The 15,718-nt window shown below is 38.1% G+C and overlaps 1 protein-coding gene across 2 annotated transcripts in view; it reads right to left on the bottom strand.

The window, feature by feature from the left end:
* TASP1 (taspase 1) overlaps positions 1 to 15,718 on the bottom strand; it is a 101,116-nt gene that overhangs the window by 58,646 nt on the left and 26,752 nt on the right. For both annotated transcript variants that reach the window (XM_067292701.1, XM_013960125.2), the window contains exon 8: positions 7,808 to 7,914. In XM_067292701.1, the coding sequence (XP_067148802.1) occupies positions 7,808 to 7,914 (107 nt within the window). The remainder of the gene's footprint in view (positions 1 to 7,807; positions 7,915 to 15,718) is intronic.

The raw sequence follows: 15,718 nt of genomic DNA, 5'->3' as shown, positions 1-15,718 counted from the left end.
TACCATATCACAAGACCTCTCCTAAAAGCTGTGAGGTGGATTTTTTTTTTTTTTTTTTTTTTTTTAAAGGTGAGGCATCACGGCAGAGACTTCTGATCTTTAAAGCTACATGTTATTAAAAAAACAATAATAAAACAAAAAAAGACAAAAAAAACCAAGAAGAGCTTACCCTGTAAAGAGAAAATTCAGATACGCTAAGCGAGACATAAGCACAAGTCTTGAAAAGAAATCTCTCCCCCATGCTGACATTGTCCTTAATAGGACAGATCCTTTCTCCCAGGCTTGTTTTCAGTTCAGTCATCTTTAGTGGGTTGAAACAAATTACACAGTGCCCTCAGGTTGTTGGACATGTCTCCTCCTCCTCCACTTCTGAAGCATATCTGCTTCACTAAGAGCGGCAATCTTTCAATACCAATTTCTGATGCAAGCTCTCTGCTTACTGCCTCACACATACTCCAGTTGTCTCACCTCTCATCCCTGATCTTTCCTTCCTTCCCCCACTGCCCTAACACAGCATGTTCAGTCACTCAAAGGGAAGAAGCAATTTTCCCCTCTCTCCCTAGGCTTGCCCCAGACCCCCTTCATAGCAGAACCCATGGCAGGGCACTCTGACCATGCCAGTTGAGGCACTCTGACCAGTTGAGGTTTGCTTGGTAACTCGAAAAGTCGCTTGTCAACCAGGATTCTTTTAAGTCTCAAACTGATGATACTCTGGCCACACTTCACTTACAAATATTAGATAATACTTGAGTTGATACTGTATCAGAATTGATACTGTACAAGTATTGACAGGAAAAACAGGCAACTCAGCACTACAGTGTTCTACAGCATATGTATTTTTCATGCAACTGGAACATCATTCCTCCACTTTTAATCCAGAGTAGCAGTAAGCTTCTTTCTTTCCTCTACATTTAGTTATTGCTGAACAAGTTTCTACCCTCATAAGCTTGCACTAATTATATTCAATATTAAAAACAGACTGATGGTCTAACAGTAAAGCAGAGGACCTGGTGAGAAGAAGAAAGGTGAAAAATCATACATCTAGAGTGTTAACTGGTGTGGGGAAGGAGACTGAATTGAAAAGTACAGAAAGGTAAAACAGAATCAGGGAAGGTTGGAGAAGCAAAAGGAATTTGGGGGAATGGAGCAAATGGGAAGAGAAAAGCACAAGTTCCCTTCCAAGTTGTAAAGAGAAAGGAAAATTAGGGAAACCATCCCTCCACTACCATCTACAAAACAAACAAACAAACCCCACCCCCCCACACACCTCACCACAAATATATTTCATATCTCCCAAGACTGCCAGCCACAACCTAATACAGATATTATTAGCCCATTAGGACAATATTATTCAGTGAATTCAAGAGATCTTGAAGATTAGTCAAGCAGTGGAGCAGGCTGCACAGAGAGGTTGTACAGTCTTCATCCTTGGAAGTTTTCAAGACCAGATGGGATAATATCCTTCCAACATGAATTTTCCTATGATCCTATGACTTCTATTTAGAGAAGAAACACAAGTATGATGCAGGTTTTGTTATCTATCCCATCCCCTTTTACCACAGGAAATTATATATGCAAAAAAACCCACTATATTAATAGACAATTACAGATGTGAAGATCAAGCCTGTCAAATTTAGGAAATGCCAGAATTAAGGCCACCTATGTAATTTTAAGACATATTAAATGGGATACTTGAGGTTCCCATGATGAACAGAAATAAATTTTAGGATGAGGCTCCACATACAGCAGTGTGTTTTCCATATCATCTGACAACAATGAAAAAATGGTTGCAGCCCTCTCTGCAGCATCTGGAAAATTACTGCTGCATCTGCCATGCAACTTCAGCTATAACTCTCACTTCCATGAGAAGTTTGCTTTCATGAGCTACATAAATCATCTTTTAAAAGATATTTTAATCAAAAAAATACAAGCATTTACAAGTACATGTTGCATGAAAGCATTCTTCACCATTATTTCCTTTAAAAGGTGCTCTATTTCTTATCAGTATTTGTTGTCAATCCAGTAATACAGTTTGCTTGCTTTCGTTTATTTTTTAGATGAGGCAATTTAGGAGGCTGGAAAGCCTTCCTAAGGGAAGCACTTTTTTAATCTGGCCAACATAACCTTATGAAGGAAATCCATGTCACTGAAGTACAGCAATTCCGTACCATCTTTCTCATTAATATCAACTTCTGATCATGAAAAAACAATCACCATTGATGCTGTGTGAATCAATAGAAATATGTTAAACACTACACACAGAATCACAGAATGGTTGAGGTTGGAAGGGACCTCTGGAGATCATCTAGTCCAACCCCCCTGCTCAAGCAGGGTCAACTAGAGCACATTGCACAGGATTGCATCCAGGAGGGTTTTGAATATCTCCAGAGAAGGAGACTCCACAACCTCTCTGGGCAACCTGTTCCAGTGCTCTGTCATTCTCAGAGTAAGAAGTTTTTCCTCATATTCAGATGGAACTTCCTGTGTTTCAGTTTGTGCCTGTTGCCTCGCATCCTGTCGCTGGGCACCACTGAAAAGAGTCTGGCCCCATCCTCTTGACACCCTCCCTTAAGATATTTGGAGACAATAATAAGATCCCCTCTCAGCCTTCTCTTCTCCAGGCTAAACAGGCCCAGCTCTCTCAGCCTTTCCTCATAAGAGAGACGCTCCAGTCCCCTAATCATCTTTGTAGCCCTTCGCTGGACTTGCTCCAGTAGTGCCATGTCTCTCTTGTACTGGGGAGCCCAGGGCTGGACACAGCACTCCCGGGGTGCCCTCACCAGGGCTGAGTAGAGGAGGAGGATCACCTCCCTCGACCTGCTGGCAATGCTGCTCCTAATGCACCCCAGGACACCATTGGCCTTCTTGGCCACAAGGGCACATTGCTGCCTCATGGTCAACTTGGTGTACACCAGCACTCCCAGGTCCTTCTCCGCAGAGCTGCTTTCCAGCACGTCAGCCCCCAGCCTGGACTGGTGCCTGGGGTTATTCCTCCCCAGCTGCAGGACCCTGCACTTGCCTGTGTTGAACTTCATGAGGTTCTTCTCCGCCCAGTTCTTCAGTCTGTCCAGGTCTCTCTGAATGGCAGCACAGCCTTCTGGGGTATTGGCCACTCCTCCCAGTTTTGTATCATCAGTGAACTTGCTGAGGGTGCACTCTGTCCCTTCATCCAGGTCATTGATGAAGAAGTTGAACAAGACTGCACCCACTACTGACCCCTGGGGGACACTGCTAGCTCCAGGCCTCCAACTACATTCTGCACCGCTGATCACAACCCTCGGAGCTCTGCCATTCAGCCACTTCTCAATCCACCTCACTGTCCACTCATCTAACCCACACTTCCTGAGCTTGTCTATGAGGATGTTATGGGAGACAGTGCCGAAAGCCTTGCTGAAGTCGAGGGAGACAACATCCACGGCTCTCCCCTCACCTACCCAGCCAGTCATCCCATCAGAGAAGGTTATCAGATTGGTTAAGCATGATTTCCCCTTGGTGAAGCCATGCTGACTCCTCCTGATCACCTTCTTGTCCTCCACATGCTTGGAGATGGCCTCCAGGATGAGCTGCTCCATCACCTTTCCAGGGACGCAGGTGAAGCTGACTGGCCTGTAGTTTCCTGGGTCCTCCTTCTTGCCCTTTCTGAAGACTGGGGTGACGCTGGCTTTCTTCCAGTCCTCAGGCACCTCTCCTGTTCTCCATGACCTTTCAAAGATGATGGAGAGTGGCCTAGCAATAACATCTGTCAGCTCCCTCAGCACTCGTGGGTGCATCCCATTGGTGTCCATGGATTACAATTCATGAAGTTCTTTAATTTTAAAATTAAAAAAAAAAAGTAGGCAAACTTAACAGACTGACAAAAACCCTAAGGAAATCCAACTCTAAATGGGTCCAGTACGGACTAAAAGATCCAGCTTACCCCCTTAGCTTTTTACATATTCAGCTTATGAATTTAACATCCTAGATTTCAAAATTCTGTAAGTTCCAAAGGAACAGATACATGGTCATATCTGTTAGCAAATTCCATATCTGACTTTAGCTAATAAGTCACATTAACAAGTCAATTGCAAAAGAAGGCTTTAAGTTTTAAAAATGCAGTACTACAATCTAAAACTGATCTATCATACAGTTAATATTTTACATGGAAATAGATTAAAGTCACTGTCAAAAATAAGACTTCATGTTACTTAACTAATTTGCATCTTGTGACAGCAAAGGAAGTTAATTTTGTGTAATCATGGACCAAACCTAACTAAGAATATGCACACAGAGCAGAAAGGTATTCATCCCCTCAAATACAGAGTTCGATCAAGTATTTCGGAAGTCCCATCCTTCCCCTCTTTTTCACATAAAATAAGAACATAAATAGTCATCATTTTACCTAACTCCTCAGAGCTCAGTTTAATAGCTGCTTGATATTTAAACAGACCACCTTGTCTGACCTTCCATGTTCAAGATGATGGAATTATTTCATAGTGTATTGCACAGATGAGATCTTTTAAAAAATGGAATGGATGAAAATAATTTCAGTTTCTTTTCTCATGTTAAATAGGATTTGAAATTTACTTTAAAACTCTAAAAAGTATTATTAACGTGGAGCATTTCAGCATGGATGTAGGGCAGAAAATGAATTTCTTCCTTAAGGAAAAGCTCCCTTTCATACTGCAAGAATAACTAAGACAGTAGAGTTGCTTACAGTTGACTGCTACACTTAATTATCTTCACAGAGCCATAAAAAATTTTATTCAAGGAAAAAAATTGACTAAATTCACTATTTATAATAGAAACAATGCATTTTGCTTTGCATTATTATTGTTGCTCACCCAAGGAGTACTGATAACAAGCAAGAACTGGCTAAAAGTTCACTTGGTACCTTCAAGATGATCAGTAACAAAAATTATAACCTACAAAATGCTTCCAAGAAAAGAATGTATTTCTGTGAAACTAAAACCACATACTTTTCTTCTCCAGAAATGTTCAGTGTTATTTTCTCAATGCAGTAACTGAAGAACGCGAAACTGAAACATGCCTTACATGTAATTCAAACTGGTGTGCACGTACTTGAGTACATACCTAAGACTAGACAAATGTCAAATCAGTTATAATAAACTCAAACTAAATGTTATTTAGGGCTTAAGATAACTATTTAATTGAAAATTCTTCTGCACTGGAAATTCTTAATGCCACTGTTATTCAAATTAAGGAGAGGGCAACTCCTCTTACAAGTAACTTCATCACAGTTGGAAAAAAAGTCTGTAAGAGCAGAAGACAAATTAAAAATAAGACTTTTAGCCAAACCCTAGTAGACTATTTTCAATGACACTTTTTCAAACTTGTGGAGGAAGGGTATCAGTAAAAGACAAGTAAACAGGGAGGAAAAGAACATTTACTTCTGATGTTTATTTATGCTTGAGACGAGAACTTCACAAAGGCATCTGGCTGAATTAATATATCATATCTAGAGTCCTATGAGTTTGTTCAGTTAATTCACACCCAAGCAAGAGCAATTTCTTAAACTGTGTAAATCAATATATAAATCACTACAACTTAAAAAATAATATTTCTCAATTTTCACGCCTTCAAAATTCAGTGAAGTTAAACAAACCTTTCTATGTGCCATTGCATAACCTTCTACAAATCCTACACTGGATAAACAATGAAAAAATACAGCAAAAAGAACATTCCATTTACTAGAATAAAACTCCCTTGGTAAGTTATATTGCCTAGTTTTCCCAAACAGTTTTTATTAAATGGAAATAGTATTTAATTCTTTTAAACTTGGTATAGTTTAATTTTTAATGAAAACTAATTTTTACCATCTAAAAAATAAATATACAGCTTTAAAATTTATCAACACCTGTAACTTCCAATTAATTTCAGCCTATCCTTTTTGGTCTGCAATACTGCCTTCTCACATTGGCCTTTCGATTATCATTGCCATTCAACTTTAACATTGTTAACATCCTTTCTACCTTGCTCTTCTCCCAACTTCTCAAATTTCAGTGACTAAAACTGACTAGAAATTGCAACAACTGTGCAGTACTGGGAACAGAGGCATATAGGCTATACTGCAGCATAGGGTTGCAGCAACTGAAAGGCTGAAACTGGACAAAAAAACCCCCAGCAAGTTCTGCTGAAAGGAACCGATCTGCAGCTCCAGTATTCAATAAATACAGTAAATTCAGTAAATACAGTAAATTCAGTAAAATTCATAAATTCAGTATTTATCAATTAAAACACAACCTTGACAAGAAGATTAATTATTAAAAGTTTTTAAATGATTATAAAATAATCATTTTAATCCTCTTATGATATCTCAACTGTTGAGAGTACAACTTCAGGGATCACAGTTAACATGCCTCTTCCTTGTTAAATGGCCTTTTTCTAACAGCTCAGAGAGAATTGCTCTTGTATTTTTCTCATAGAATTTGCTCTTGTAGAATCTGATTTTTCACTTCTATCACATTTTGAAGAATTAAAACTTCCCAAAAGACTGCAATTACCTTGTATAACACAAGCAGTCCACTCTGTCATCATTCTAGTGGTGGTATGGTTTGCTTGTTTGTTGTTCCCCCCTCCAAAGTTAGGCTGCACCAAGAATGTTGACAAAACCATTGTGTCACTGGCTTACTTACCGGTGAGTAGAGTTCTATTTGATCACCTCCTTTACCTACCATCTTTGGTCTTTGGGGGTCTCCCACAAGCGCTGCACATGACTCTGGAGCCCTTGAAATTTCAAATTGCAGGTCGGTAAGCTCATGCATTGGCATATGTTTCAAGCATTGACTTGCCCCTTATTACATGAATGTCAATACTGTACAAAGACCCCTCCTCCCTCAGTTACATTTTAACACCATAGAAGATGGAAGTTTCACAAGGAGGTGAAATCCTGTAAACAGGACAAGCTCCAAAACCAATAAATAACTTGCTTTTTCCCCCTCTATTCTTACTTTCTTTACAGATCTTACCTCTTTGCAAACTGAGAATTAGAACCCCGCTAGGCAGAAGTCCTGATCTACGAACACAGAAGAAATAAGCCTAATTTATCACTGGTTTGCACTTGCATGGACTACAGAGAATACAACCTTTTTTTGCCAGTTCTCTGTAGTTTATATATTATTTTTATAAATCTATGAAACTACATAGGCAGTGGACACTTAGGTTACCAGAGCTAAGAGAACTGGCTGATCCTAATGGCATAAGCCCCAAATAAAGCACAAATATTTAATTTATTAAGCTATAAATTGATATTTAACAATAAACACAAACACTGCAATGGACATTCTAAAATGATAACAAAGGCTCTAATTCAAACTAACAGAGTGAGGGGAATAGAAAGAATCCTAATAGTTTTGTAGCAAAGGAGAATGAGTAATATGGGCCAGGTCAATGCTAGATGCATGCACAGATGCACATGTTTACCTACCTGATATTTCAAATTTCACCAATTCCAGGTCCGTAATGCAGTGCACTCAGGAAACAATGAAAAGTGGGAAATATTGACAAAGATCCCAAGCTAAACAAAACATTTCAGTAAATATTTGTGTTTACATCTGTCACATTTCCCCTTCAACATGAAGAAAATACATTTTTGATAGCACAAACAAGATATAAAGTCAGAGTCTGGTTTTCAAATAGCAAGGCAGAAAGTCAATTGCACTAAGCAAGTTATCATTACATCATCCAGACATTAATGTAGTCGAGGAGAAGTGCCTTTTGATGCCACATTAGTCTCATCATAGATATGATATGAAATTTATTAATCAGCTCTACGTTTAGGATGACAACAATATTTGAAACATGAACTAACCTTTTCATTTGATTGTCTTCTTTTCTTTAGTTGAATGAGATCTGTTTCCACCTTTTCGGCCAACTCCAACTTCCTCTTGTTTCTCTTAAAAGCTGCTAAACTAAACCCTATAAAGATATTTCAAAAGGTAGTTAACTAACTAAAATTTACTTCATTTAAATGAATATTGATTAATTGTACATTTTGGAGGTCTCTTCCCCCACATGCTCAGCAAAAAGTATCAATAAAAATGCCTACAACAGAATATTTGAAGCATCAGTAAAAAATGTTTACATCTTTTTCTAAACGAAAAAGAAGTTATACTATTGTTCAGCTACAAGGATGGGTAAAATATCAAGTAGAAACAAGTTGCTGAACACATACGGAAGCTACATTCATCTAAATATCTCTCTGTTTGGCCAAGAAGCAGCACTATACAAAGGAGAAGAGAATAAGTGGCTTGTGTTAAAATTATTGTTTTTGACTGCTGACAAGTAAATAGATACCATGTGAGCTCACTCTGATATCCATAAAATTAGGCTACTACTTTACTACCTTAACTGCATATCTGTGCATTTACCCATATATTTAAAGCCACACAATAGTCAAGCAATATTTTTATGTTCCATAATGCAACACAGTCTAAAGACCACCTAGGTCTTGAAAAGACAAACATGTATTTTCCCCATCTAAGTCCCACATTCAGAAACAAAGTGTTCTCTAAAGTGGAATAACAAGATTGTTATGCTTAAGAGACCAAAATGATATGTTTCCATTTCAGAAGTTTCAGTTCATGAAAAAATTGCAGATATTGACATATTTTTAGTTTAAATCAGTTTTGACCTAACATTGTCCACAGATTGTCATAACACCCTCTTTGAGGTATACACAGATAAGTTACAAACCCAATGGAAGTTAAAAAGCACAAGTTTCCTATCTAAGCTATGAGAAGCTTTTTAAAACGTCATTTCAATTGAAATTCTGAGTAATAGTGATATAGCTATTTTCTGAAGACTGGAACAGCTGCAAGAACAGTCTGTGAATAAAATCAATATTGCAGAGCCAACAGAACACAAAACTTTCATTTACAAGTCTCACAAAGTATACAGACAGTGAGCATTTTACTTCTTTCAGACTTCCCCAGTGAGGTGCCAAAATCACCTAGTGAAATCTCCTGTAAATCAGTTTTAAAGTACATAAAACTGGAGCTAAACTACCACAGTTATTCAAGTGTATAACCTAAAAGTAATTGAGAAAACTGGCATTTTTCTCCAAAAACCTAATAAATACCAAACAGTTTCTTAAAACTATAAACACAAATTAATCTACCATCACCAAGAGAAGAACTCTTTCTATGATAGAGAGCTGATTAACACAGCTGCTTTGGACAACACATCTGATTAAAATTAGGTCCAAGAGGTAAAAACAAAATATTTGATAGAAGGGGAAGCAGGGAGAGAGAAACACTATAATTTAGGACTAATGAGGGGGGAGGGGGGAAACGACACAGATCAAGAACAGAATTTATTAAACAGAAGTTAACAAAGAACGCCCCAAAATAAACCAAAAATAAACCCAAAATAAACATTGCTTTTAACAGATTTTTTAAACAGGAAAATCTACAGGTTGACATGACTTCAATACAGCAAATACCTGTGGGCAGAGCCACAAGCTGGGTGAGTAAGATTGATGGCTGGCCTTGTTACTCATCAAAAGTAAGCATTACATGGGGATAAATACACCTCTGCTGCTGCCACTGGCTCCTGACAATTCAGATAAAGCACCTGTGTATCGAAGCAAGACATGTTTGAGGAGCCAGAAGACCATACATGAAAACCTGAGCAAAAGTGGGTTTCTTTGTACTCCAGAATATAATACTATAAACCCTCTGCAATATTTGCATGTCCACCAGGTCAAATGTGTGCAAGGATCACGGCAAAATTAGAGAACACATGGGCTAGTTCCCATCCTGCCCTGCAAGCTATACAAAGAGCTATTACATGGCAGAGTAAGGGCTTCTCAACTTCATCACCCCAACTACCCCTGCAATACAGCATGGGCCATCTCTTTATGAATGAATAATCTTCAAGGACCTACCTCACCATATCCTCCCAGTCCTCCACATTCTCCTTGCAACCCCACAAGGTAGCAGTCGGAATCATCCACACGTACTCCGCACTTACATGCACTGTGCTTTGGGTGCAACTCTGGTATACGGTTGAAGCACTGGATGGAATACTTGATCACAGCCCAATTGCATAAACTGAGAAAAGTAGAGAGGTTTTCCTGTGGGGTAGGCTAAGCAACCGAGCGCAAAACAGGTGGAAGCAGATCCTCCTCAACACCACTCACCTACATGAGAGGTTGGTATTAGTAGAGATGGTGTCAGAATAGCGGCCTAATAATATAATGCATTATCTATAAAGGCAGAAGAAAAATCCACAGGCACATCTTGCTCAGAACTGAGAACACTGTTCATCTCTCCATTTTCAAAAGGTTCCAGTTTTACTCTGCATACTGATAAGAAAGGATCACAAGATCTGCATTACATAATTCATTGGCACAAGATCTTCATCTTGTACGTACATTATCAGGGGTAGGTAATAAATGCAACTTTTATACGGGCTTTTTTCATCATTATTGCCATTTTACAGAAAGAGATAAACAAGTGATTTTCAGTACACAGGTCAGGGTATGAGAAAGAAACAAAACACCGGTCTCAGTCAGTTCAGAGATCTCATGCGCATGGCACTTGCTTGCCATAAAATCTCCAAGTCATTCACTCATCTCTTGTTCATTGCATAACATGGTGAAAGGAATTAGGGACATTATCAGACTGCCAGAGTGCCAACAGGATTAGTACAAGTAAAATCTATAACCCCACATCTTGACTGTTCCATTATGTAACGGTAAAGCACCTAAGTAAATAACAGAGGACTGTACTCCCCATACTGTATAACTCTTCAGTGATAATTCCTCCTCACCACTGAGCTAAATCATTAGCACTTAAAAGTTACTCCTTGCTGTACAACACTGCAAACTCTTCAGTAAACTAAAGTTCCATTTATAATATCCAATTAGTCCCCTAACACCACCTCAGTCAAGTCTCTTTTGATCACATGCATTCCAGCATATGCTCCAGAGCAGGGAACTGACAGCAATCCTTCCTTCTAGTCAGCTTCCATAGACCTCTATCTCCCTCTTTGCTCTACCTAGTTTACCTTTCTTACTCATAAAACCAAACTTCTTCAAAAACAATTTACTGTACTTCAGATGTACATGCGTACATTGACAAATTCTCAGTGGGACAGAAGTTACAAGCACTAGCTGGAATGAACACCAAGAAACTGAGATCATGTGGATACGGAGAAAGCTCATGATCTTATTGCTAGACCTGCACAAAAATTGAAATCTATCAGTCTTAAAATGGTGTTTCTTGACTGTTAAATTCAAGAAAAGCCAAATTTGGATTACTAGCTTTGAACTATGGTGCTCACAGTGAAAGAACAGGGCAAGGCAACCACAACCACGTACACTTGTGGACTTCAAACCATCTAGAGTGAACCTGCAAACAGAATGGGAGTTATCAAACTTAAAAGAAAAGCAAACTTGATAATTACAAAATGGGATATTGTACAACTGAGCAGCCAACTAGACTGAGACTTGGTAATCTCTAGGTTGACGGGCAACTTCTGGACTAGTAGCTTCCACCTATTTTCGATATCTAGACCTCTACAAATTTTACAGTAGAATTACAGATGTCCTGAGAAGTGTCGTATATACAGACACTACACAGAACTTTGTTTTTCTTAGTCACCCTTCACAGACCGATCAGGAACAGTCCATGGAACAGAGGTAACAGAAAAATTATTAAGGAGAAAATTAGAATTGTTGCATTCATGGACTCCTTGAAAACACCGAATCGTATATATGGAACAAAATGCAAGACTAAAGGCACTTCCACTTTTACTCTTTTTTTGAGAATGGCAAAATTCATACATATCTATTTGTTAATTTTAGTTCTGTGGACTTTAAACAGGCTGTCAACTACAGACCTAATTATTATAGTATACTAACATTTCTTGCCCAAAGTTAATGCAAAAAGTTTTTAGTAAAAAGTCCGTATTTCCACTTTTCCTAAAACCTCCCCTCCCCTTATAAGCTAAACCTATTCCCTTAAATATTTTCAGGCTACGTTAAAAATTCAGAAAATATTTAAGTGAACAATTAAGTTCTCATATAAGATTAACAAATACAAATTTCTAGCACTATTAAATCACAAATGAAGTTCAGGGCAATACTGAAATCTTCATATTTATGGTGGTGGAACAGCAAGCCAGAAATAAAAACACAAACATCACTCTATTAGAAGCATTACAAATTATTATGCAACAAAACATTATGCAACATATGCGTGCTCAGCAATCCTTGTGAACTGCAAACTGTGAATTGAAAATACTAAGAAAAGCCAAAGAATATTTTTCAATCTTTAGAGTACAGATCAAGCTCTGACCAATCATATAGCACCCCCTGGCAGGCATTTCATACAGTCAACTGAAATAACCAGACAGGAAAGTTTTCTACATTTTATCTTTTTATTCCATATTAAAAGAGAATGCAACTATTGGAGGAAAGAGAATTAAAAAGAAATATACTAGCAAATTAGTTAACCCACAGGAATTAAAACGATCTAGCGAAGAATTTTGTTGAGCAGTTGCTAAAATAAATGGCACAAATGAAAAGAGACAGATGAAAATAAATTTTGTTTTAACAAAGCTATTTTTAAATGACAAATTAACACCACTTATGCTTGTGTCAAGACTACTAGTGCTACTTCCCGCATTACCCTACTTTGACAGTGACAGCAACATGAAAGAAAAAAAAGAAAAAAAAACACTCAACATAAAAGTGTATTAGAAAATAACCTATCTTTTTTAGAGCACTACTCCATAGAGCTGTTCTTCATTGTAAGAACTCAGGGCAAACTGTTGCTGGACATACTTCCTACTAAGACGTATCATTTACTACTACTTCCTGGAAGAAATTCCTGTCTATTCCATCAAACGCCCTATCTTGCTCCTTGGAAGATTTTCATTCAAAGCATCTTCTGCATACTCTGGCCCAACTTTTTTCCTGGCTAATTTATAGCCACCATCTAGGCTGCACTTTGCTGTTCAGATTTCAGAATTGCAAGTGAACCTGCAGTATTATGTCCGCTTCCAAGGAGGATTTACATCATGACTGGGCTTTTTTTTCTGCCAGTGGAACTCATGCACTTAGCGGAGCAGAGCACATTTACTTGGCGTATTACTGAACAGAGGAAGCAACTTTTACTGTTAAAGTTAAGCATCTTCTATTTGAGAGACACTTCCTTTCAGTTTCCCAAAACCCAGGTACACTCAGATTCTCCAATACACAAGGCAGATAAACCCAACCAAATTCCCTAATCAGATCCCCCAAACTCCTGAGATTCTCTTCAGATCTTTCATTCTCACCCTAAACACAAAGAAACAAAACAAAGCCTAAGTGACAGCCCTGAGCTACTGACTGAAACTTATAGCACATTTCCAGCAGTATGGCAAATGTTATTCTTCCTGCAAGAATAGTGAAGCAGAGGAAGGAGAGGAGGGGTTGGGGGAGGCAGGAAACACAGTACTGGTGGATAGAGAGACATATGAGTCACCAAAAGTACGACAATCTGCATGATACTGATTTAGAAAAGGCTCTCCTTCATTAAAGAAACCAAGCAAGCCTACAGAAAAAAGGAAATATCTTGCATACAAAAGATTGATTTAAAAAACAAACAAAAAACACAGAAAACAAATTAGGAGTAAACAGTAGACAGTTCTCACAATAAATGTCACAAGTGGAATTCCAAATGCACCTACAGTAGCACTGCTCTGTTCAACAGGATGTTTACTGATGACACTAAGTTATTCAAGGTAATAAAGATGAGGACTGATTAAAGAACTGAAGAAGGATCCTGAGTCAGTGACTAAACACTAAAAAAAAGCAGATTTTATTCAGCAGGTCTCTTCTAATATGAAACTTAAGCTAGCATCTGACCAGTTCAAAATCAATAAAAAGAAGTAGTTCTTCATATAACCCATACTTAAGATGCAAGATTTTTGCAGGATGTTAGAAATTAACATGACAACTTCATGGCAAAAAAAGCCATTGGTTACCTCTACATATGCAGGAACTACCCTTGATTCAGAAGTTTAGAGTCAGTCATAGCAAGCGGAGTAGGGAAAGGGAAGTATGTATTTGCTCTGTTCTTATACTCTTCTTTAAGCATTCCTTTTGGCTGTTCTTGGATGCTGGTTACTGAGCTGGGTGGATCCAGGTAGCTGGAAGATAGTACTAAGCAGTATTAGCTGTGCATTAATTACTGGCTTTTGGCAACAAATGCTAGATTGTCTGCTACAGCTCCAGGTATAATGCTGGCAATTGAACTAAAGCGCTTTGTGATACCTCATTCAGAATTTATACGAGGTAACACAACCACTGTTTCTACAAACAAAACGTCTTAAGTCTGTTAGCCCTAATCTCCAGTTTGACACCTGCTGTTCCACAGAATTTAGAGGTCCTCAGTGTTTTAGAGCTGCAAGATTTTTTTTTAAACTCTCCCTTCCAAACATAATTGCTTTCAAAGTGCATCCACCTTCACTTTATAGGCATAGTATACTCCTTCCCATCCAGCCAGGGCTGATGGCATCAGCCATCAAAGTGGCATAACTGTAAGATGCTCTCTTACACCACGTTATCTTTGTCAAATCAACCACTTCACCCCTACTGTTGGCTGAAAAATTCAGACAAGAATTGTCCAGTTATTTCTAAAGGAGACACAGATAAAGACAGTTGAAGCTATCCCTCAAATTTATATTACCAATTTAGGGTGAAGTATACTCCTAACATTTGTAAGAGGTTACATAATATAGTAAACTAGCATTTCTAAAATGTAATTACACTCTTAAAACTTCGATCAGACATTCAAAGCAACTTCTCTCGCATAAGGTAACAAAGCTCTGTATGCTTTTTAGCAAATTAACCATATATACACAAACCTAAGTGTTTAGGACATATGGCATCATTCATGTTAGGAAGCTCTGGGACAAAAAGCCTCAAAACCTAATTCAATTCTGATCCTACTTTCAGAGAAATAATTTCACGTAGCTCACAAAAAGCAAATCTAATTTTCACATACCAATAACAATGGCAGCCAAGTCGCACTGTTGATCACTGTGAAACTTTAGCGAGCAACCCAGCAAATACTCGCAGTGTTCATTTGTTCTATTTATATCTGAAGCCAGAGAGCTGCTAGAGATAACACAACTTGATTTTCCAATGCATAGGCTTGTGCAAATATGTGGCTGTAAAAGGTCACATATCAAAACTGTGAACATTCGGCAGGCTTGGGAAAGCAACCTTCACAGTAAATGAAGAAGTAAGGGGGCTGAGCACATGTTTTCAAAGTTCAGTCACCGAACACTCTGCATGGTCACTCAAATCACTGGTAATGAAAGAGGTTTTACATCTAAGTATGCTTCTGCATTTCAGAGTCTAGAAAGACAACAGCTAGTCATCAACTGAATAATGGATAAAAGCATTTATTTGCAAATCACAAAGCTAAAAAACTGAAGGTATGCTTCATACTTCATTTGTATTATCAGATTATCTTTCTAGAAGATGATTATTTTCATGAACCCAATTACATGACCATAGCAAAATTTAAGTATCCTTGTTTTGCAAATCTGCAGTCAACTATCCACTTATGAAAAAGTGTCACCTGCATCTTTGCTTCATCACATTAAGGTGGGGAAAAATAATGAATTCAGGCTTCTTGCCATCTGTATGCAACAAGAGCAGACCAAATTTAATTTAAAAATATATATATACATACACACACACACACAGAGCACTGGAAAGTCA

Source organism: Apteryx mantelli, chromosome 3 (assembly GCF_036417845.1).
Source record: "Apteryx mantelli isolate bAptMan1 chromosome 3, bAptMan1.hap1, whole genome shotgun sequence".
Classification (NCBI taxonomy): domain Eukaryota; kingdom Metazoa; phylum Chordata; class Aves; order Apterygiformes; family Apterygidae; genus Apteryx; species Apteryx mantelli.
Note: the sequence above shows the minus strand (reverse complement) of the source record. Positions and strands in the feature narration are given on the sequence as shown.